General features: G+C 39.9%; 1 protein-coding gene across 1 annotated transcript in view; it reads left to right on the forward strand.

The window, feature by feature from the left end:
- The window catches only part of spock1 (SPARC (osteonectin), cwcv and kazal like domains proteoglycan 1), a 138,316-nt gene that overhangs the window by 57,759 nt on the left and 57,929 nt on the right, over window positions 1–22,628 (forward strand). The window contains exons 3-4 of the mRNA XM_088343770.1: window positions 2,494–2,539; window positions 22,460–22,540. Coding sequence (XP_088199896.1) covers window positions 2,494–2,539; window positions 22,460–22,540 — 127 coding nt within the window. The remainder of the gene's footprint in view (window positions 1–2,493; window positions 2,540–22,459; window positions 22,541–22,628) is intronic.

Consider the following 22,628-nt stretch of genomic DNA (forward strand, 5'->3'; position numbering starts at 1 on the left):
TTTCAATGTACACACTTCAGCTCTATTTCTATTTTGGGGCGGCAGTAGCTCAGGAGGTAGAGCGCTCGTCTTGGGATCAAGGGATCCCAGTTCGAATCCCGGCTTGTCCGTGTTACATGTTGAAGTGTCCTTGGGTAAGACACTGAACCCCTAAGACCCCCAATAAGCAGGTTAGCGTCTTACATGGCTGCAATACAAGGCCGCTATTGGGAAATGTGGAGCACATTGTAAAGCGCTTTGGGAAGTCATTGACTTAAAAAGCGCTATATAAATGCAGATCATTTCATTTTCATTTCTTTTTATTTCATATTTCACGATACAAACGACCCCTAGTGGTAAAGTATTGCACACTGTCAATTTGAGAAACCTTAGTCTAAACTCTCAAAAGATTTAAGGCGTCAATTTATAATTTGTAATTGAGACTGGATTTAAAAGGAAAAGTCATCAGGGAACTAGAAAAACTCTGCTTTTTGGATGAATCTCATTTTCCTACTATTGCTCTTTCCCTTACATGCAAAAGCAGAGTTACTACTTTCTTGCAAGTTTCCTTAGTTTTGACTCACTTTGTGTCCGCAACATGGTCTTGACACAAACCTCTTCGGCTACATCTACTTTAGATGCAGACACTGTCACACGAGCGTGAACGGGCTTGGAAAGTGTCGGAAACAACTTCAGCCTGCTTCTAGGGGAACGAGTTCAAAGTGTACTAGTAGAAATACGCAGGAAAACCATCTTGGATTTATTTTCTGTCATCAAATGAAAATGTTTCTTAGCTGCTTTGATTAAAATCCTTTGTTTGAGCTATTGTATACAGTTCCTTTTTATTTAAATATTAATAAAACATAAAAATACAGTAGACCTCTGGGATACATCAGTAATTTGTACTTTGTGGGAATCGCAAAATACCTATAGTATACAGTAAACAGTAGTATAGTAGAGTGGGGCATACAAACCTATGATAATGAGCTAATGCATTCGTAACTCCCGGTACCCCAGATAAAACCGTGTAAATAACATATTAGTCTACAGCAGGGGTCTCCAACGTGTTGTCTGCGAGTACTAGGGTGCCCCTTAATGAAATGAAATGATCTGCATTCATGTAGCGCTTTTCAAGTCAATGACTTCCCAAAGCGCTTTACAGTGTGCTTCACATTTCCCAATAGCGGCCTTGTATTGCAGCCATGTAAGAAGCTAACCTGCTTATTGGGGGTATTAGGGGTTCAGTGTCTTACCCAAGGACACTTCGACATGTAACACGGACAAGTCGGGATTCGAACTAGGATCCCTTGATCCCAAGACGAGCGCTCTACCTCCTGAGCTACTGCCGCCCTTAAGGACAACTGAGGTGCCCATGCCCGTGTTGGGACGTTGTGATTTTCTCATAAAATTATTTGTATAATTGTTGACAGGGTCTATTTAACCCTACCTCCAATAATTAACCTGCTAATAATATAGTAACAAAACAGTCATAACATCAGATCCTATTTCATAAATACATGTCACATGCACTGATTAGTAACAAAACATATCTCTCAGCTTGAAAAAGATTGGAGACCCCTGGTCAAAAGTATGTACTACTTGTGTGTAAACTACGTGAATATTATTAAATAACATTATAAATAAATATACATGTGAATAAAAAAAAATATTTAGCTTTGGTGTGATCTGACTTAAGCTGGTCAATTGGAGTAGCAAGTGGATGCAAGGATTGACATGCTCTAACATATTCATTTGCTTTAATTACCTCCTTACTTTTAATAATAGTACTGAATGTGGATTGGTTACGGTCATGAAACATGGCTATTTGTGTTCCTCCTTCTTCTTCCTGGATAATCACAAGCTTCGTTTCCATGGTCATCATGTTTTTCTTTTCCCTTTAGCATCATCATAAGCCTTGGGAAACACAGTGAAACAATATATATTTGAAATTTTAGACACGTACAATAACACGCAAAGTTTGAATTTAGTACGTGTTTGGGCACACAAAGTAAGTTGTTAATGTCGCTAAGTCTCCTGTACACTTTAAAGAATAAAAATATAAATCAATAAGATTTATCAATTTTTGTTTTGAAAAAAATTACGTAGTTTTGGGGGAGCTGTAGACAACAGGATTATATTGTCCCCCAAAATCCCCGCAAAAAATGATATAACAGTTTTCAGAATATCTCTGCTAAGTGACAATGAGAACTAAAAACTAATCTTCGTCCCAAGAACTAAAAACTACTTATAATACCAGTAAATATAGATTGGGGTCATTTATATATAAGTATAGTATATTTACACCGAATATATACACTGTATATATTATATATGTGTGTGTGTGTATAATATATTTAAGTCTAATAAAAAACATACTGTTTGCCAGTTTCCCGCAACACTAGTGAGGATAAACCGTTCAGAAAATGGATGGATGTTTCCCAGGTTTAAAAATTATATCAACTTATATTCATTGTTGTGTTATAACATAATTTTTCATGTTGTGTTTCCATTTAGGACGATTACTTCAAAAGCTGGGCTCCTTCCAGGTCTCTAGACCAAGGTGAGTTTTTTATTTGAAATGTATTATAAAATTGTCAATTCTTAGACATTTTCAAAGACTCTAGGTCTGTTTTGGAACAATATACGTTGATTTTCGTCTAGATGTTGCAATCCAGACACATTTATTAACTTATACTCTACATAAAATTATCTTTCCACTTCTTAACATAAAATTGAGTGATTTTGTTCATTGTAGTAATACAACTGCACCTGAGGGTACATTTTTAAATTAAAGGTGAGGTGCGTAGTTTGAGGTGTTCTTAAAGAGTTCAAAGTTAAATATTTCTATTAAATATGTGCCGAACTGAGTTCAAAGAGCCCTTATGCTTTGTTTTCCATTGCGTTTATCTGCTGTTATCCTTTATCAGTTCTACAGGGGCGGAACAAAACCCCAAAAAGATGAAAAAAGAAGAGTTTATTTGAGCGTGTCGAAGAAATGCACGCATATTATGTGTTACTCTACTGCCATCCTCTGGCTAAAGTCATGATTGCAGGTTTTAAAATGCCGCACCTCACCTTTAAGAAGCATTGTTTCAGGCTTCTTCAATTTTTATTTCTCGTTAAGAGTTTGCAGTCCTGATGATTTAGTCATTTGGAACTTGGAGGCTTCAAATTGGACCACAGTCAAGCTAGCTAGATCAGAAACACTCAAGTTGCTCTTAACATCGAGCAACTCTTGACTAAACTCACTTATTTCAAAGATTCACTTGTTTCTGCGATGCACATTACAGGATTACACTTCCTAATGCCAAATACATTGATATTCAGGGATGCACCGTGATTATGGACTGTTAATGGAGAAATCTGACCTCACAATTCTCGGCCCATCAAAAAATAGACCCTATAATTAGACACTTTTATGCCATGTTATAATTTTCATTCAGCAGACACTGTTTGAAGAATGCAAAGCAATTATTCGCCTCTTTATTATATGTTTTAACTTTCTTTAGAAGAAGTAACACAACTTGGTCCTATCACGTCTTTACCTCTTCATAATGTGAACGGGGAACCTGAGAGCTGAGCCATTATCACTCACATGGCTCAGGATGTGTTCAAGCTGTTGTGATTGTGCGGGCTTTTGACCTTTAGTGAGTTCAAGTAGTAGGATCACTTGGGCGGGTTTGAAAAGTCTTAAAAGGCATTGAATTCCTTATTATAAAAATAAGGCCTTAATTGGCATTAAAATGTATAATAACAGATAATAAAACTCAATTTTCTTAAGTGTTAAAAATGTGAACACATTAATAAGATTACTATTTTTTGAACTAAAAAGATTCTGTAACATTTATCAAGTTTACTAGTTTACTTTTGTGGCAGCATGCCCTGACCAGAATGACTAAACTATCAAAACGGTGATGTGGTTTCAGTCGGGCCTTTCAAAGCAGACTGATGTATTTGGTCTACCCACAATACTCGAAGCAACTTCAGACAGACGATGTATTGTGTGCAAGAACTATGTAACTTGCTCTAGGCTGTAGGAACCTCGGTCTTAGTAATGTCCGGAGAACTAGACCGTAATCAGTCACAATGGTCTGGATGTATGCAGGGTGCTTTGAATGTATGTGCTTCTGAACTTTGCCGAGTCACAATAGTAGCATCACTTGGTTGTGTCCCCTCTCCACCTCTTCGTCATGTGTTTGAGGCACCAGATAGCTTGGCTATAATCTGTCACAATGATCAGGATGCCTAACGACTGCTGCGATTGTACAGCCTTGTGAACATGGTCGAGTCCAAGTCGTACCATGACTTGGTCGTGTCTTTTCTTTACCTCTTTGTCGTGTTTGTGTGGCAATGTCTAGTTTGGCCACTATCAGTTTCAATGCTCAGTATGTGTACAGGTTTTTGTAATTGGACTGGCTTTTGAACTCCAGCGAATCAAACTAGTTGCATCACGTGGTTAGGTCTCTTCTCTACCTCTCTGTAAAGGGCGCAAGGCACTGGAAAGCTTGACCATAATCAGTTGCAATATTCAGTAAGTATACTGGCTGTTGTGTTTGTAAGAGCTTTTAAACTTAGGCAATTTGAAGTAGGAGCATCACTTGGTCGTTTCTTGTTTCTCCCTTATCAAAATATATACAAGGCAGCAGAGAGCTCGGCCATAAACAGTCGCGCTGCTCAAGATGTCTACGCACTGTTGTGATTGTACAGGCTTTTGAACTTTTGTACTCAAAATAGCAGCATTACTTTGTTGTGTCTCTTCTCTATCGCTTCATAATTTGCACTAGGCTCCGGAGAGCTTGGCTATACCCAGTTGCAAAGCTCAGGCTGTTGTTATTGGACAGGCTTCTGAACTCCTCCGATTATAAGTAAGGGCATCACTTGGTCGTGTCACCTCTTGTGACATGTAATGTGTGAAAGGCACTGGAGAGCTTGGCCGTAATCAATCGCAACCTTCAGTATGTCGTGATTGTTCGGGCTTCTAAACTTCAAGTCTAGTTAGTACCATTACTTAGTCATTTCTCTCCTTTACCTCTTTGTTGTGAAATGCCACCAGAGAGCTTGGCCATAATAAGCCGCAATGCTCAGGATGTGTAAAGGCTGTAGTGATTCTTTTTCCTTTTAAATGTTAGCAAGTCGAAGTGGTAACATCACTTGGTCGTGTCTCTTTTGTACCTCTTCATAATTTACGCAAGGCACTAGAACACTCAGTCGTAATCAGGCGCAATCTCAGAGATTTGTACAGGATGTTGTGATTGTACTGGCTTATTAACTTTAGAAAGTCTAAGTAGTAGTATCACTTAGTCGTGTCTCCTCTCTACCTCTTCGTTATGAATGTGAAGCAGCAGAAAACTGGGCCATAATCAGTCGCGCTGCTCAGGATGTGTACAGGATGTTGTTATTGTACGGCCATTTGAACTTTAGCGAGTTGAGGTAGTAGCATCACTTGGTTGTGTCTCCTCAATACTCTTCAAAGGTAATGCCCGTAACTTCAAAATATTATTCTTGCTGACGCCATCTGCTGGCTGAAATAATCATTGCAGCCACTATCGAGCTGCTTGTATGACGCATGCACGTACGTGTCTCTCTCGGATACTCCTTTTTTTTCAGCATTTTTGGGTTGGCAATTGGACTGTATTTGAAAAGGTCCTTTTTCTTACTTTCACCATTTTCATCCTAGAATAAAAGCAAACCTCGTGCTGGTGTAATCACTCTCCTCCTCCCACTCCCCCCATGTCCTTTCCTTTAGCCTAATCCACTCCATGGTCGGAACACTGATAATAAAAATAATAAATAAAGAAAGAAAGAATATAATAGTTGGGCCTTGTTAACACATAGTTAATAGGGAAAATACTTGATTTTGAAATTTTTAAGGACACTTCGAACTACGCACCCCACTTTAAACTGCGCAGTGAGCTTGGTCATATTCAGTCACATGGCCTTCTGAATTTAAGCCAGTCCATTAAGTTTTTTGATTTTAGAATGTTTTTGTAGGAACAAACAGTTATCGCGAATCCCTTCTTTTTATCAACAATACAGAATACCGAACAAATATCTGGTAGACAAGTAGAAAAAAAAAATATTTGCACACAATCCTCCAGCATTTTTTGACGGCTTCACTGAAGCGCGGTGCCAATTTTCCCAAATCGTGCCTCGTATCCAAAACACGTTTTACGCTCTCCGTGGTTTGGCAGGGAAAATCGGACCACGCCAGCTGGGTGAAAATTAACTTCCCCAGAAGCCACGCAGGCGCAGAAATGCGGCAATTGTTCCCAAATTGTCAGATTGATTTCCTTTATTCTGTTGCCGTCTGATGCTTCTCCTGTCCGTTTCTCTCCAGAGGACTGTTTGCATGAGAGTAACTGCAGGGCGGAATTGCGAGTGTGCCAATAACAGAGCGGGCATGCACGCTATGCGCCGGGGAGCCATTGTAGTGCTGGCACAGAATGGAAAAATCAAACATGATTGAAGAACATTTCTCTCTGCTCGTTGGGATTGGATTTTGTATTATCCTCGCGCTACTTTGTGTTTCGAACACATAAAATAAAACTCCAGTTGTTATATGGACAACACATCTCAACCAAGAAATATTTTCCCTTTCTATTACTCTTTTCCTACAAACCAAACATATTTAATGTTTCACTGGACTTTTCTCATATATACCAAGCATTCAAATTAATAGGAACAAGCAGAATGGTCTGGCATTGTTGGGCATTCTCCTTCGGTGAGGTTGTTGGGGTTGTTAGTGAGCCGAGCCAAAAGTGCTGCTTCTGGAAAAGAGAGTTTCCACCACTAACCGCTCTTCTAAAAATGACCCGGGGTAACTTACTCAAAAATCGATCTGCCCCTCATGCCCGGCACTTGAATCCCTCCGCGGCCCGGTGATGGCTTGCAGAAGTATGGCTTCCACCCAGTTCTCACCACCAATGAGCAACGCCTATACCAGTATGCACACTGGCACGGTACAATAACCAATAGTAATACTCACGTTTCAGCAAACCACACCCACTAAGTAGAATGCCTGGCATTGCCGGGCAACGTTTGTCAATTTTGTTGGTATTTGTTAGGGTTGCCCCGACACAAAACATAGATAAAAACACTCCCAGAGTCCCCAAACTACAACTGTGTAAATCGGTTCAGACCTTTTGTAGCCTTTAAGTCATATGTGAATACACACACACGCGCACACACAAATTGTAATTTATAGATTATATTTTGATTATATTTCGATTAGAAAGATTTAATTATGTTAGGTTCACAACAACAGATTTCTCTTACCGAAAACTGATACTGTAAATCCAGTTTTTCGATGCTGACACCGATACCTTTTTTAGCACGCGCTATATTTAGAAAAAAAGTAAAAATACATGCAAAATCCAATTACCGAGTTTCCATACCATAAAGTGCACCAGAAAACCCCCAATTGTCCAGAAATTTGAAAGCGTGCCTTATAACCCAGTGCGCCTTATATACCGGAAAATATGGTGGATAAAATTGGAAATGCATTGTTGCAATAAAATGATACTGCCAACGGGAGCTGTTTGGCCCTTGAGAAACATATAGTGTAGGTTTGAGTGCCCTTTTGTGGTTAACATGCTCATTGCAAATCCTCTTTTGTTGTTGCTTTGGACAATAATTGCCACTTGATCCCTAATTCGTCCTCCTCATATTTAACTAAGCACGTCATTCTTAAATAAACCTTGTCAGTCTGTCAGCGAACCTGCGCACATGCAAGGCAAGCATTTGTGACCTTGGCTCCCGTTGTTTTCTCGACCTGTTCCTGTATCCTGCTCGATTTCGTCCCCGTTCCCTGTGTCGATCCCCTGTCCCCTGCTTCCTTATCGTCTCCGGTTACCTGACTTGTTCCGATCTCCAATCAACGCTCTGTCTCCCGTCCCGGCTGCCCGACTTGATCCGATCACTGACCACACTACTTCTCGCCTCCCGGCTGCCCGACTGGTTCCAATCTCCAATCCACGCTCAGTCTCCCGTCCCGGCTGCCCGACTTGTTACGATCTCCGATCCACGTGCCGTCTCCCGTCCCAGCTGCCCGACTTGTTACGATTTCCGGCCACGCTCAGTCCCCCGTCCCGGCTGCCCGACTTGTTACGATCTCCGATCCACATGCCGTCTCCCGTCCCAGCTGTCCGACTTGTTCCGATCCATTTTGCGTCTCCCGTCCCGGCTGCCCGACTTGTTCCCATCTCCGATCCAAGCTCCGTCTCCCGTCTCGGCTGCCCGACTTGTTCCGATCCCCGAGCACCCTTTGTTCGCAAGGACTTCCCGCTCCTCCTGCCCAGCGAGCACCTGATCACGGTCTTTTTCCTCTCGCCCTGACTTCCCCGATCCCTCAATAAAGCATTGTGTTAAACTTTACGCATTTGGGTCCCCTGCTTGTACCGGTCTTGACACTCAATATCAAACACTGTCCCTTTAATGTTTCTTTCGCATATCCAGCTCTCTTAAAGAAAAAATAAATAACAACTCAAGTGAAAACTCTTTTTATTGAAAATTGAATTCATTCAGAATAACTCAACCAAGTTCAAATTTAAGTTTAACTGTATCTTTGCACCTGGGTCACGATTTTAAAGTCAATAACCCAAAATGTATCTAATTAAAACCTATATCTCAAAGGTCACCTCTTGCAGAGCGAAGACAGAAACTCGCCGATGAAAGAAACCTTTAAGCGTCAGTTCACTACATAGAAAACTGATAATCGAGGCCATTTCTTTGCGCAGCGCATTTCAGTGATTTTTATCTTTCAAAAGTCATCCCCATTCAGTCTCATCACTCTAAATTCCGTACATCGCGTCACACTTTATGTGTGGCCAAATTGCATCATTTAAATTCAAATGTCAACTGTGACCACAAGATATCGGTATCAGTCACCGCCTGCTAATCTGGGTTTGACTAATGAATCACTTGTTACCCTCAGAGACTAATCAGCTGCTGCAAGGTTGCCGGCGGAATATCCAGTCCCTCGATTAACTACTTGGTAATTAATGTGTCTCTTGGTGAAATCTAATGAAGGAAATCGGTTGACTAGTTGGTAGGACTGAATTGTAAACGGCCGTGTCTCTTTTGATGACATCATTGTCATACCTGTCAACCTGTACGTTTTTGCCGTACAAAGTATGTTTATTATTCATTTTAAGACGTGTACGACATACGATAAAATCTGTACGGAAAAACGCAAATTTGTCAATTATGGGTACCATCCGGTATACACCGACTATGACGAAACGGCAAATCAATCAAGTCAAACGAGTTCGAGTTGTGTAGTGAAAGGAAGTCCGGCTCTTTTTAGAGAACCGGATTTTTTTCGGCTCAACTCATTAGAGACCGGCTCTCAAACGGCTCACTTGCTTTGATGCATCATATTACGAATGATTTTGTTGTATAAAGAAGTTAAGAAAAAAAGGAAGTATAAAAGGAGAAAATAAAAAAGGCAGGTTTGTGGTTATCCCTTTAATCAGTATATTACCAACAATAATTGAATGCAGAAAATGAATTAATAATTTGAATAAGAAAATGTATTATTCTGCTTAATTCTATTTGCATGTATTTTTTCTTTCTACGGTGAAGGTCCAAGCTACTTAAATTTTGAACTTTTTTTATAATAACTCACAACAAAATGTTAATTAACAATATATATAATATAACAAAACACAAGTACAATATAACATGTTAAACTACATAAATAAACATGTTTGGAAAAAAAATATAGTGTAAGATTATTTTGGATTTTATAAGGGAAAATACGACAGTTTGTAAGGGCATGGAGCCCTGGAGTTTGACAGGTATGCATTGTTCTTAATTTACTTGGCATATGTGGCGATAATAAAACGCTGTCCTTTCTTGGGTTGACGCTGTTTTAATTTTATGAAGTTACCTAGCCTGAAGTTTTTGTGGTGAAAGAAAGAGTAAACTCAACAAAATAAGCAGGAAACATCCGGAAAATATTTTTCGTTAAATAAATGTAAACTTGCAAAGCTAAAATTGTTTGACGCTAGCATTATCCAAATTTGGTGTTGTTGACGAGGTTAGAGTTCTTAATGCCCAAATTGTTATATAAGCCAAACTATTAAATATTAATACCAAGTACTAAGAGTTTTCCGTTGTTAAGGCAAATTACCAAATTAGCATTTTCGACGGAAACAACGAGAAACGTTAAAAATATCAAACCATTAATTTATTTATTATTATTCAGCCAGTATCAACCATCAACATGATATCTACCGGAAATCATTTTGTCACGCCGGGTTTTTAGACCCAACTGCTGTGTTGGGAGTCATTAGGTGACCAAACCCCCCAATTCCAACCCTTAATCCCGAGCGCCAAGCAGGGAGGCAATGGGTACCAATGTTGTTAGTCTTAGGTATGACTCGGCCGAGGCTTGAACCAGCGACCTCCCAGTCTCGTAGGCTACCGAGCTGGATATTATTATCATACCAACTATTAATGATCACTACTTTGTTGTTTGCAGTTTTTAGCTGATAAAATAGTGTAAGAACCTCTATGAAACTAAAAGATAGCCCTATTAAATGGAAGTGTTAAAGTATTGGACCCTCTGATTTTCCAAATTTTGTGTTGTTTTGTGTTCCTGATGTAGAGGTCATTATATAAGCGTTACGTATTGAATGGCTTTATTGACTAACTATGCGAAAACGTTATATAACTGTTCTAAAGAACTTGCGTAGCTGACATTTTTGGAGAGATCGTCGTTTGGTGTCACCCCAAAAAATACGCAGAGAGAAGATCTGGCAAGAAGGGAACGTGCTTTATTGCATTCGGGACACGTTCTCAGTTCCAGACATTCAACATTGGTCTTTATAGTGTTCTCAAATAAACTTAAGGTATCTCGTGAAGGTCATCCGCCCCGGCTCCCTCAGCATATCAGCTTGTGACCTCTTGCAACAACGTCATCCCACGACCTTCAGCAGATGCCTACATACTTATCATTAGTTATTATCCACATTCCACAACAACATCGTTTGATGCAAGCATTATCCAAATTTGGTGTTGTTGACCAGGTTGGTGTTCTTCTAGTCCCAATTTGTAAATAAGCCTAACTACCATATATAATATCAAATACTAAGAATTTTTCGTAGCTTACAGCAAATTGGAAAATACACGATTTTCATGGAATCTATAAAAATACGTTGATTGTTTTTTTTTTTTCCAACTGATAACATTGTATAAGAACCACTATCAAACCAAAGAATATCACTATTAAATGCTACCAAGAAAATAATTCAGGATTTGCAAATTCTCCATTCCAAAATATGATGTTCAATGTTTAGCAGCTCTGTATAAGCGTAATGCAATGAGTATATTGATCAACTCTGTAAAAACTTTGCGGTACTCATATAACATAACATAACACAAGTTGTCAATTTGCATATAACTGTCAGGACCCGAACGGAAACAGGACCCACTTGCTTGACGTTTACCACAAGTTTTATTAAGAGAGAGAGGAAGGGCTGCGCCCACGATCAATTGTTCGCTGGGCACGGGAAGCAAGTCAGTCTCGCACTCTGATTGTGATCCGAACACGGAAGTGGATCTTCCGTAGCGAGCGATGGTGGTGTCAGGGGCAGAAAACTGATCAGTAGCCGGGACTGGGAGAGCAAGACGTGGTTGGGGTCGTAAACAAGTCGTAAGCCGCAACGGGAGAACAGACATGGTCAGGAGCAAAACAGGTCGTAAGCAGAGACGGATGGGAGCAAAAACTGCTTGACTAGGTTCACAGACGGAATGACTAAAGGGGACTGACAGGACAGAGTTTAAATACTGACAGGGAGCCAATCAGAACCCGCGGCAGTTAGCGCCAAATGAGCGGGTCACATCAGTAATCATGACAATAACTGACCTGAAGGACCTGCGTAGCTGAAAGTGTTGGACACTTTAGTTGTCCAAATTTGGCTTTTGTTGACGAGATTCTTGATGCAAAAATCAGTTGAGCATTACGTGTTGAAAGGGTTTATTTAGAAAATCTGTAATAGAGGTTGACCAATTATCTGCACCGGTATACGGGGATGTGAAGGATATCGGTATCAGGTTTTTTTTAATTCAATCGGCTGATTAAATATATTTAAAACTGGGTAAGAGGAGTAGGTGAGAACTTTGCTTAGAAAGCAGAGTTATTCTCTTACTCACTCCTCCACTCCGCTGTTCTCTCCCCACACTTTTCACTTCGCAAGCTCTGCAAGAACTTATCAGGACACATCTGTAAAAGACGTTTTGTTATGTATCATTGTCCTGAAGAATTTGCTTAGCTGAAAGTGTGTGACGATCACACTGTCCAAAGTCTGTATTTTTGACAAGATTGGTGTTCCTAAAGTCCAAACCATTATACTGAGCGACCAAATGTTAAGAATCTTCGTTAGTTTACAACAGATAATGAAATACACATTTTGCAACGGAATCTATGAAAATACGATCTCTATCCATTCTGAAACATGATTTTCAATGTTTGGCAGCTTTTTATAAGTGTTGCATAATGAGCTTAATATTGAACACTGAACTTACTTTACAGGACACATCTTGAAAGGATGTTGTGTTGTATAACTTGCGTAGCTAAAAGGTGTTACAATAGCGATGCGTATTAAAAGGATTTATTGATCGACTTTGCAGGATCTTTGCAGGACATGTCTGAAAAGGTTGTCTTGTTATAGAGCTGTCATGAAGAACTTGCATAGATGAAAGTGTTAGACACTTGCATTGTCCAAATTTAATGTTGTTGACGAGATTAATGTTACTGATGTCAGGAACCAGAACTATATGAGGACCCAAACGCGTGACGTTCTCACACAAGCCCTTTATTTTACGGGAAATGGGGAGTAATGCACGTTAGGCAGCGGTCTGGCGGAAAAAGACAGGAAGCCAGAGACCGACGAAATCGATTACAATTGCCCGAGTTGATATCGGAAAGATGGGGTCGATACCGAACAGGACAGGACAGACAGGCTAGATAATGAATCAGGATATAGAAAATAAACAGGATTAACTAGATGGAACAAAAACTAGAGAAAATAATAAACAGGACAAAAATAGACGGAAACAAAAACTGAAACCGAAATTAAACAGGACAAAATAAACAGGAACAATACCAGACCGGAAATGCCAACAGGAAAAGGACCGAGTCGAAACCCACGACTTGCGGGGCAGAAGTTCGTTGACGGGCTGACAAAGGAAGCGTGACAGCGCTGAGCTTAAAATAGACAGAAAGCCAATCTGTTAACAAGCCGCAGCTGGCGCCACACGGGCGGGGCCAATCGGGCACCATGGCAACCGTGAAAACTGAAGTTGAAGTCATTATAAAACCGTTGCAGGACACATCTGGAAAGAATGTTGTCCTATATAATTTTCCTGAAGAAAAAGCGTTCAAATTGTCTAAATGTGGTGTTGTTGACGAGATTGTGTTCCTGAAGTTGAAATCGTTATTAAAACGTAACACAATGAGAGGGCTTAATAATGAAACTATCATGATAGAGCTGAATAATAAAACCCTGTTGAATTCATATGGTTTCCTGTCTGTCCGTCTATCTCTCACTATAGGTGAGGGTGGCAACTCAACCGGTAAATTAAAAAATTGGATGGACTTGCGAATTGAGAGCTCACTTATCGGCTCAGCTCTTTTATCGACAAGGGAATTTGAAGTTTTTATCAAACTTTGAGTTCAAGCTTTCCTCACACTGTAGCTCCAATATCCGTTTGTGTTCATCATCAAGGTTTTTTTTTTCAAAGATCTCTAGTTTTGATCTATATATCTATCTACCCTGGTCATATCCCTCAAGAGGGGTGACTGACAGCAAGACAAACACATACAAAAACAAAGAAAATAAATAAGGGAAAAAGGAGCAAAAACGCACATACATTTTTTTGGACCATGGCCAACCCAAATGCCCAAAAACCCAAACAAGTTAAGCACCTCGGGACCCAAGTCGGTCATGCTTTCGTCCCTCCAGATGAAACGGGACACAAAAAATCGGCAGTGTCACACGGGTCAGGGTGACACAACACACTCTTCTGTTCAACAGCAGGGCCCGACAGCTTTCACTGGTTTACCCCTGCCGCATCATACAGGTGCCCTGCCCATCCCTTAGAACACATCTAAACATCCCACTATATTTTTACACTACGTTTCCACTCATTCCTATCACCAACAAGAGCTCTAGCTTCCACTGGATTTAGACCTATTTCCTGCAGTGCACTCATAACACCATCCATCCACATCAATCGCGGCCTTCCTCTTCCATTTTCTCTACTTTAATGCCCCATAATTTGATATCCGGCATTCCCTCGCCATTTTGTGGTTCGGCTGTCACATTCTCTGTGTATCGGGAGACGGCACGTTTGTACTTTCTTCCTAATCTTTGCATAAGTGACAGTCCAATCTTGTTGCACACAATGTTTCACAACGTAGATATCAACGACAATAAAGGCAATCCTTTTCAATTAAACAATGTGCTTGTCAAGATTTGTGTAAAGTTGGCCGTTTTGGATGTACATCTCTCAGAATTCAGTCTAATGAAAATAACTTGTTTTTATATTGCTAAATATAAAAACAATCTCTCTCACACACACACACATAAAGTAACGTTTCAATAATGAGTGTAATTACATCTTTTGTGCGTTTATCAATCTTATATTCTTTTATTGTGAAGTCGTGCTCATGTGTGTCCTGTTTTCACTGACGTATAATAAACCACGCCCACCATTTGGGCTGCCCTTTTTCAACCAACATGGGGCCTCGTGAGTACTTTGCAGCTTCTATCACGATGTAGTTTTTAACAATATATGTATTTTATCCGTGTAAATACAGCCACCAAAGAGTCTTAATAATGACTATCTTTGACAATTTGGAAAACACTTGTTCCCCTTGGGGCTGGACATGGGACGTATGTTGAACATTTAAATGTGATGCAAAAATTGTCAATTAAACATTGGGAGAGCGGTATAAGAGTGGGATGCTGCTTCTCACACATGTGTAAATCAAGCTTGAGAGTCGGTTATTGTTTTTTTGTTCTGGATTGAACAAGGTCCAAGGAAAGGGGCTGGCTGCCTGTCTTTCTCTGTATTCTCTGTTTTGACGCATATTTGTCTGTCGATTCCCGAACAATCTGCAATAACAACTTTCTCTTTTTGAATCTCCCCTCGGTCCCATCTGCAATTTATGGTGAGTTGCCCTGAAAGGGGTTTAAAGCCATAACAAGAGGTTTGGAAGAGTCCTTGGCTGGAGATAACCATTGTACTGCAAGAAGACAAATACCAAAATCAGTATTCCGACCCGCTGGCATTCCGGGGTTCTTTTATATCAGCTTGCCCAACAGATTTGCGAGTTTGCGGTTGCAATGCATTATCCAGGGATGGGAGTCAAAGGGAGGATTGCAAATAGCAGGAAGCCATTATCACAGCCGGTCCAGAAAGGCAAAGGAGAGTCAAACTGGCACCGAGCGACTACTTGAAGACACAATGGAGACAAACAGACCAGAGGCCGAGTTTAAACACACAATGAGGTTCACCCCAGGTCAGTTCTCAGGTGTTTACCAATCGAGTCGACTCGATTGAATACTGTAACTCTGAGAATGAATCACTGCGTGCTCTGGTAGCCATTTTGGCAGCTAATAAGTAAGTCCTTTGTGTCGCCTCTCCAGTTTGGCACAATGACTGCAAAAACAAAAGCAGGACAGCTTCCAAATTGCTAGTCAGCCTGATTGGACGTGACATTTTTCCCGGTGATCCTTCTTTTAGATTGCATCAGCTTTATTTCTCGGATTCATTAATACAACATCTCTCTGAATATCTATCCGTCTGCTCCCATTTCTAAACGACCCGCTCTAACTCTGTCTGCTACAACGCATTCCGGCATAAGCGTCTCTGATCTGAAGCTCAAAGAATTAGCAACTGATAAGAAGAGACACAGATAGGATAACAATGAGCTGTACAGAATGGGGTGTGGGTGGAACAAGAGGGAATATCGTATTTAGTTAGTATCGTGCGCTTTATTGCTCTACTGGTATTCTTTTGGTGATGTTTATAACTCTGAAGTAAATGGCTTCTGGGACACACCGTAACAAACGAGTCAATATCCAAGATGCTCTTATCTCGCTCTTTTTACATTTTTCTTTTCAGGGATTTTTTCGCAACAAACATCACATTACAAAATGAACAACCGAAAAGAACGACGGGATAACCGCTTAAAGGAAATCTTTGCCACTAAATAACTTCAGACTATTTTTCTATCAATCAGTTTAATTCTTTATCATGTCTTACATTATTATAAAAGTCCTTTTTAGTCAAGTTAGAAATCATATTTTGTTCTTATTCTAAACACAGGAGGGCATAAGACGGTCCTAGCCACCCAGTGGCCCATAGCCATGCAGTGCTTTCCCCATCCTTTCTTTTTGTTCAATCGGCACTGTCCCACTTGTCTTTGAGAGGGACCACATCACATTTTATTGTGATGAAGGGTGTTTTATTGCCTTTTTGCCAATAATAAGGGGGTCCCAGGAAAGTGATAACAGGGATAACAAGTGGAAACAGTGATAACGAGGTTCAGTAAATGGTTAAAAATTGTGTTATTTTCATGTTTTTTACGGTTGAACTAATCATTATTAGCTATGCATTTTAATAATTAGCGTTGTTTTGGTACATGTTTTATTTCTCTTTTTGGGTATTATTTTAAGTATGTGGCTTTTTTCAAGTAGTTTTTGGGGGTCAGCTAATATCGGATGTAGGCTTATGTCAACATATATGGTAAGCATTTTCACATCAACTTATGAAACGGGATCAGATGTGATACAATCAAAAGAGTTTGCCACAAGAACCACTCAAAGTTAATTTCACAGTCTTGCTACTTAATTGATTTGCATTCTGTTCTGCATTCTGAATGGCTAAACAGACCCTGCCTCTTCTCTACCTTTGTGTCAATAAAGTTATGGTTGAATATTTACACATAATTAAACAGCTTGCCAATTTCAAATTAAGTACTTGAGAATATTTAGCTATTTTAAGGTTCAATTAAACCCATAATGTCGACAAAGTGTTCTACAAATGAAATTGCTATATAATGGGGGGTAAAACGGTTTAGCCCCAAATACCCGGTAGTCAAAATAAAAGCATTACAAGAGCAAAATTCTATATAGTAAATAATACTTAACGTGTAATATACGAACATGTGATTATATAAATCAAAACTCTTGACTTGAGCTGGTTGAGTGGAGTATCTGATGGATGCAGAGGGGGGATCTAATGACGGCGTAAGAATAAAAATTTAACTGATTTTACAAAGTGAACTTGTGAGGATTATCATACCCTTAGAAGATTTCCCTGCTTTAATCACCCTATTCTTGTCCCAATCATTGATTAGTAATGGCTATGTAACTTAGCAAGTGTAGCCATTTGCGTGCATTCTTCCTATTTCTTGATTGTTTCAATGGTTATCATGTTTTTGCAGGATCCAGCTGGTCAAAGGTTTTAAACATAAATGAGAATCCAAGAGAAGTCAGTAAATGATAGCAGGTTTGATTTTAAAAAAAAAAGGGCAAATTAGATATATAGGTTTTTGCTTCCCTCCTATTTTATCGTCGACTCACTAAACCTTTACGAAGAACTGAATGATAGGCATTGTGGGAGGTATGTCAGCCAATAGCATATCAGCATTTTCATAACGCTGTGATGCAAACGAGCATTTGATATAATGTCGCCCGAAAGCAGACAGGGGACTACGCATATCTACTGAGAAAGTATGATTTTCTTTTAATTTTTGGGGGCGCACCAGAATTGTATTTGATGTGGCATAGTGTGGAAAATGCTTTAAAGAAGGGCTGGAAAAATGTCTTTGGCCAGGGGTCGGGAACTTATGGCTCGCCAGCCATATATGGCTCATATGGCTCGGAAATAAAATAGAACTCGCGCAGTTTTTCAATATATTGTTTCAACAAGAGCCTTTTGCCGCACATGAAAAGGCAATACAATACTGATGGCCCTGTTTTGGTCCATTTTATATAAGACGCAATTTCAACAACAATTAAAGTCAACTTGACACACCAAAAGATGCTGTTTTTACTGTAAATCGCTAAATAATCCTTTATATGAAATCTCATTGAGCAATCTATGTTCATTGTTGGGACACTTAACGATAAAAAGTCACAGAACAAGCTTTAAACCAAAACCAACATTTTACCCAGAAGCTCTAGCAAAGAACGTAGAGCAATTTGATTGGGTGAGCGGTAGGTGTGGAGCTATACACAGAGCGCACACTATTTCTCCTTTCCTCAGCGCCATCTGCACTGGAGGTAAATTTGTTGGTATCCTGAATTGCAGTATTTTGTGACATTTTTACAAAAGCGCTTTGCTTGCACCTTGTTTTAAAGCTATTGTTTAGGACAAAAATGACAGTTAAAGTGAGCTCCAAACCTGTGAAATAACTGCGGGAGGTTGACCAATTTCAAGTGGTATATTTATATTGATATGAGACGCATTATTATCTTATAGATTTTATGAAATCATCTCACGTCACACAGTGAAATAAAATGTTTGGCAATTTTGTTGTATTTTGTCTTCAAATAAATGGTGTGTCTCCTTAAAAAAATATCAAAATATATTTGCTTTTGTGGTCCTGTGGGGTGGGCAGCACGGCGGCACAGTTCTAAAGTCATGGGTTCAAATCCAGCTACCAACCTTCCTGTGCGGAGTTTGCATGTTCTCCCCGTGCTTGCGTGTGTTTCCTCCGGACTCTCCGGTTTCCTCCCACATTCCAAAAACATTTCAGGTTAATTGGCCGGTCAAAATTTTCCCTAGGTGTGAATAAGCGAGTGAGTTGTCTGTCCCTGTGTGCCCTGCGACTGGCTGGCAACCAGCTCAGGGTGTCCCCTCCCCACTGCCTGGAGATGGCTGGGATGGACTCCAGCACCCCCGCGACCCTCCTGAGGATAAGCGGTGCAGATAATGGATGGATGGATGCTTCTATGGGTCAAAAAGGTTCCTGATCCTTGCTGTAGAATGAAAAATAGGCGAGGTCGCCACATCCTAGGTGTCTACTATTTAATACAGGTTATTTTTCTACTCACCCCTGTGATAAACAAGGGCACAAAACTATCAGTTACACATATAAATAATTTTGTGATTATCTGACATTATATTTTCCAGGAAAAACAATGCGAAAAATGGATTTCAATTTTTCAGATAAAGGCAGATGTATAATGTCTTAAAATTGTGAAAAAAAAGTGGTTAAACCCCTTAAATTTAATTGTGAAAATCCAGCTCAGATTTCAAAGTAAAACGGATCACGTTCGGTCTCAGGCCATGTTGCCCCCCCCAGCCGAGAGACTCCAGTGATGTTTGTCAATGAGGCTAAATAAAGTTGAGAAAGCAGACTGTCAATAGCTTCTGTTTCAGCAGCAGCGCCCTCAGGCTGACTACGAGCAGCGACACTGGCACACATTAGCAAAGTTAACAGTGACAATCTTTACAACAAAGCCAACAGAAAAGACCTCAGAGCTTTCCCTTAGTAACGGGAACTCCAGAAGAACTAGGGCGAGGTTTGATAAAGTTGATAAAGAAAGAAGGTGATGTTAGATAATTGGCTTGCTGACACAGTCATGTCACGAAAATACAGTAGACCCCCGGGATACGACATGAATTTGTTCTGAGATGGGGATTGCAAGGTGAAATTGACATAAAGTGGGTGATAAAAACGTATGCTAACCCCCAGTACCCCAGATAAAAACATTAAAATAACTAAAATGACTCGGTGCCATTAGAGCAGGGGTGTCAAACAAATTTTACCTCGGAGGCCACACGATAGAACAAACAATCTGTCGGGGGCCGGACCAGTAGATTAAAGAGAAAGAAAAAGAGATAAAGAAATAAGAGAAAGAGGGAGGGAAAAGGAGAGAGGGCGGGACAAAGAAAGAAAAAGAGAGTGAGGGAGAGAGCGTGAGAAACAAAAGATAAAAAGTCGTGAAAGAGGGGGAAACGCAAGGGAGAGGAAGAAAGAAATCCAAAGAGAAATAGAAAGACAGAAGGAGAGAAAGTGAAAAGAAAGCGCGGAGGGTATGAAGAGAGAAAGAGAAAAGAGAGAAAAGGAAAAAAGGAAGTTAGAGCAAAAGAGGTTAAAAGACACAGAGAGAGAAAGAAAAAAAGAGCAACAAAGGAAGAGACAAAGAGAGTGAAAGAGACAGAGACAGAGTGGGAGAAAAGGGTTGGAAAAGAGAGAGAGAGAGAGAGAAATACAATACAATACAGCATTTGTGAGCGGCACCTGGCTTTGGCAACATCAAGTTGACATATTTCAACTTGCAGCTTGTTTTTCTCTTGCGCTTCTCTGAGTGTTGTCTCGCGGGCTGGCTTCAATCCCTTAGCGGGCCTTATCCGGCCCGCGGGCTGCCTGTTTGACACCTGTGCACTAGAGCATCACTTGTGTTGAGAAATCTTTCTTTTTGGCGGTGTAATTCACCTCTAGAGTGACCTACCTGATTGCTTGTAAAGGATTGTGATCCTGGACAAACTTCTTTTGGCCTCAGACGGTACAATCTCTTTCCAGGAAAGTTACTTAGTCAGCAAAACCCGAAATATACAGCCTTTTTGGGCAGTTTTCACATCTGGGGTAACCTACCTGACTGCCTTTAAAAGATGGTGTTGATATTCAATGTTCCTCTAGTCTTATAATGTGAAGCGTGTTTTTTGTGAAAACAGGCTGAGGCAAAAAACAAAACAAAAGTGCAGAGTCTGCTTTTTGGGCTTTTTTCACATCTTGGGTAACCTACCCTAATGACAGTGAAAATGGTGGTCCTATCTAAACTCCTACCCCCTTTTTTGGATAAACAGACACACAGACAAACAAACGGATATATACATATACTTGGATCCCAAACGAAAAGGATTATCACCACCCTTTCTTTGCTCTCTGGTCATAACAACATGCCCTATAGTAACTACTAATGTGTATTATACGTTTGTATGGTTAAATAAAGTTATAGATAAAGATACATGTAAATACATTTACCTTTGGTGTTTATTGACTTGAGCTGGTTGGGTAGAGTAGTTGTGGCTGAAGAGGGGGATGCAGATAGTAGATATAAATAATAATAAAGTATCTATCTATCTATCTATCTATCTCGATTGAAATTGTGAATCATTTTTAAAATTTTCACTTGTGAGGGTTGACATGCCTTTAGAAGAAGTCCTTACTTGAATCGCCTCAAATTTTTTGATAATAGCCTGCATCATAGGTTGGTTACAGCCATTCCGCTTATCAAGAGTAATGATGCGTGTGCCGTGTTCATATTTCTTCATTATAGCAAGCTTCATTTCCACGGTTATCATGTTTGTTCTTCATTTTTTAGCATCACTACAATTTTGGGATCCATAGTGAAATAATAAAATATTGTTTACAGACATGAAATGAAATTATCTTCATTTACAAAGCGCTTTTCAAGTCAAGACTTCCCAAAGCGATTTACATGGTGCTTCACATTTCACAATAGCGGCAGTGCAACCATGTGAGGCGCTAACCTGCTTATTGGGGGCATTAGGGGTTCAGTGTCTTACCCAAGGACACTTCGACATGTAACACGGAGGAGCCGGGATTCGAACTGCGATCTCTTGATCCCAAGACGAGCGCTCTACCTCCTGAGCCACTGCCGCCCCACGAAATCCTTTTCAAGCACAAAAGATTCTGAATTGAAATTAAAAGAGTAAGGCATTGTAGGAGGTAGTTCATCCAATCGTGTATCGGCATTTTCATACGACCATGACTCAAACCAATAGCAAACTAGCATTTTATGATGTCGACCAATAGCAGACAGGCATTTTTTTTATGTAACTTTTCATGCACGACGACACCTCAAAATTTTTGGGCAGGCGAAATAATTTGTCCTTTTTGTTGCATAGTGGGGAAAATGCTGTTAAGTGGGGCCAAAATCGTAATCTAAATACATCGTAAGGTGAGGAGGCGGTATCTTCTGGGTTTAATGTACTCTACCTCATTTTCACTATTTATCTTCATTTGACTTCTTTTTAGGTTAAAATAGGTTGAACTAAAACGCATCAGATAATAGACCATCCGGTTGTTTTTTGCAACTTTGTGGTGTTGTGTTGCTGCCAGCAATTTTGATCAAAATGTTCTGTTGCTGTTTAAAAACAACTTCTGGCTGCAGATGCTATTTTATTGACCTTGTTAATGTAGACATTTCGCAGAATTTATAACCATCTGGACTTTTTGTGTCGGATTGAGAAATTATGTTTGATGTGTTCAATGACCTGAGTCACACTACTTGATGGATTGATATACCCACGACACTATCAATATAGAAACAAAGAACGAAGCTATTTTTGTATTTTGGACACGGGTCATTCATTCACTCCCAGCAGAACATCCTGACTAATTCAAAATCTTTATGCTGCAGACGCAATGCTCCCAGCTTCAACATTATTGATTTATTTTTCCTATTTCTTTTTCTACCTGTGTTTTCAGAGCGCAATACTAAGCCTGGAAGATATGGACACCCAGGGACCAAAACCCACACTGGTTCTGCGAAGAAGATTCTACAGGACGGTGAGTTTGAGAAATCGTTTTAATCAGAAACAAGTTGGGATTTTCCTTATGATACTGTTTGAGTCATATGTCTGCTTAAGCCTGAATA

This window comes from Urocampus carinirostris, chromosome 9 (assembly GCF_059441175.1).
Source record: "Urocampus carinirostris isolate Australia breed hairy pipefish chromosome 9, RoL_Ucar_1.0, whole genome shotgun sequence".
NCBI lineage: Eukaryota > Metazoa > Chordata > Actinopteri > Syngnathiformes > Syngnathidae > Urocampus > Urocampus carinirostris.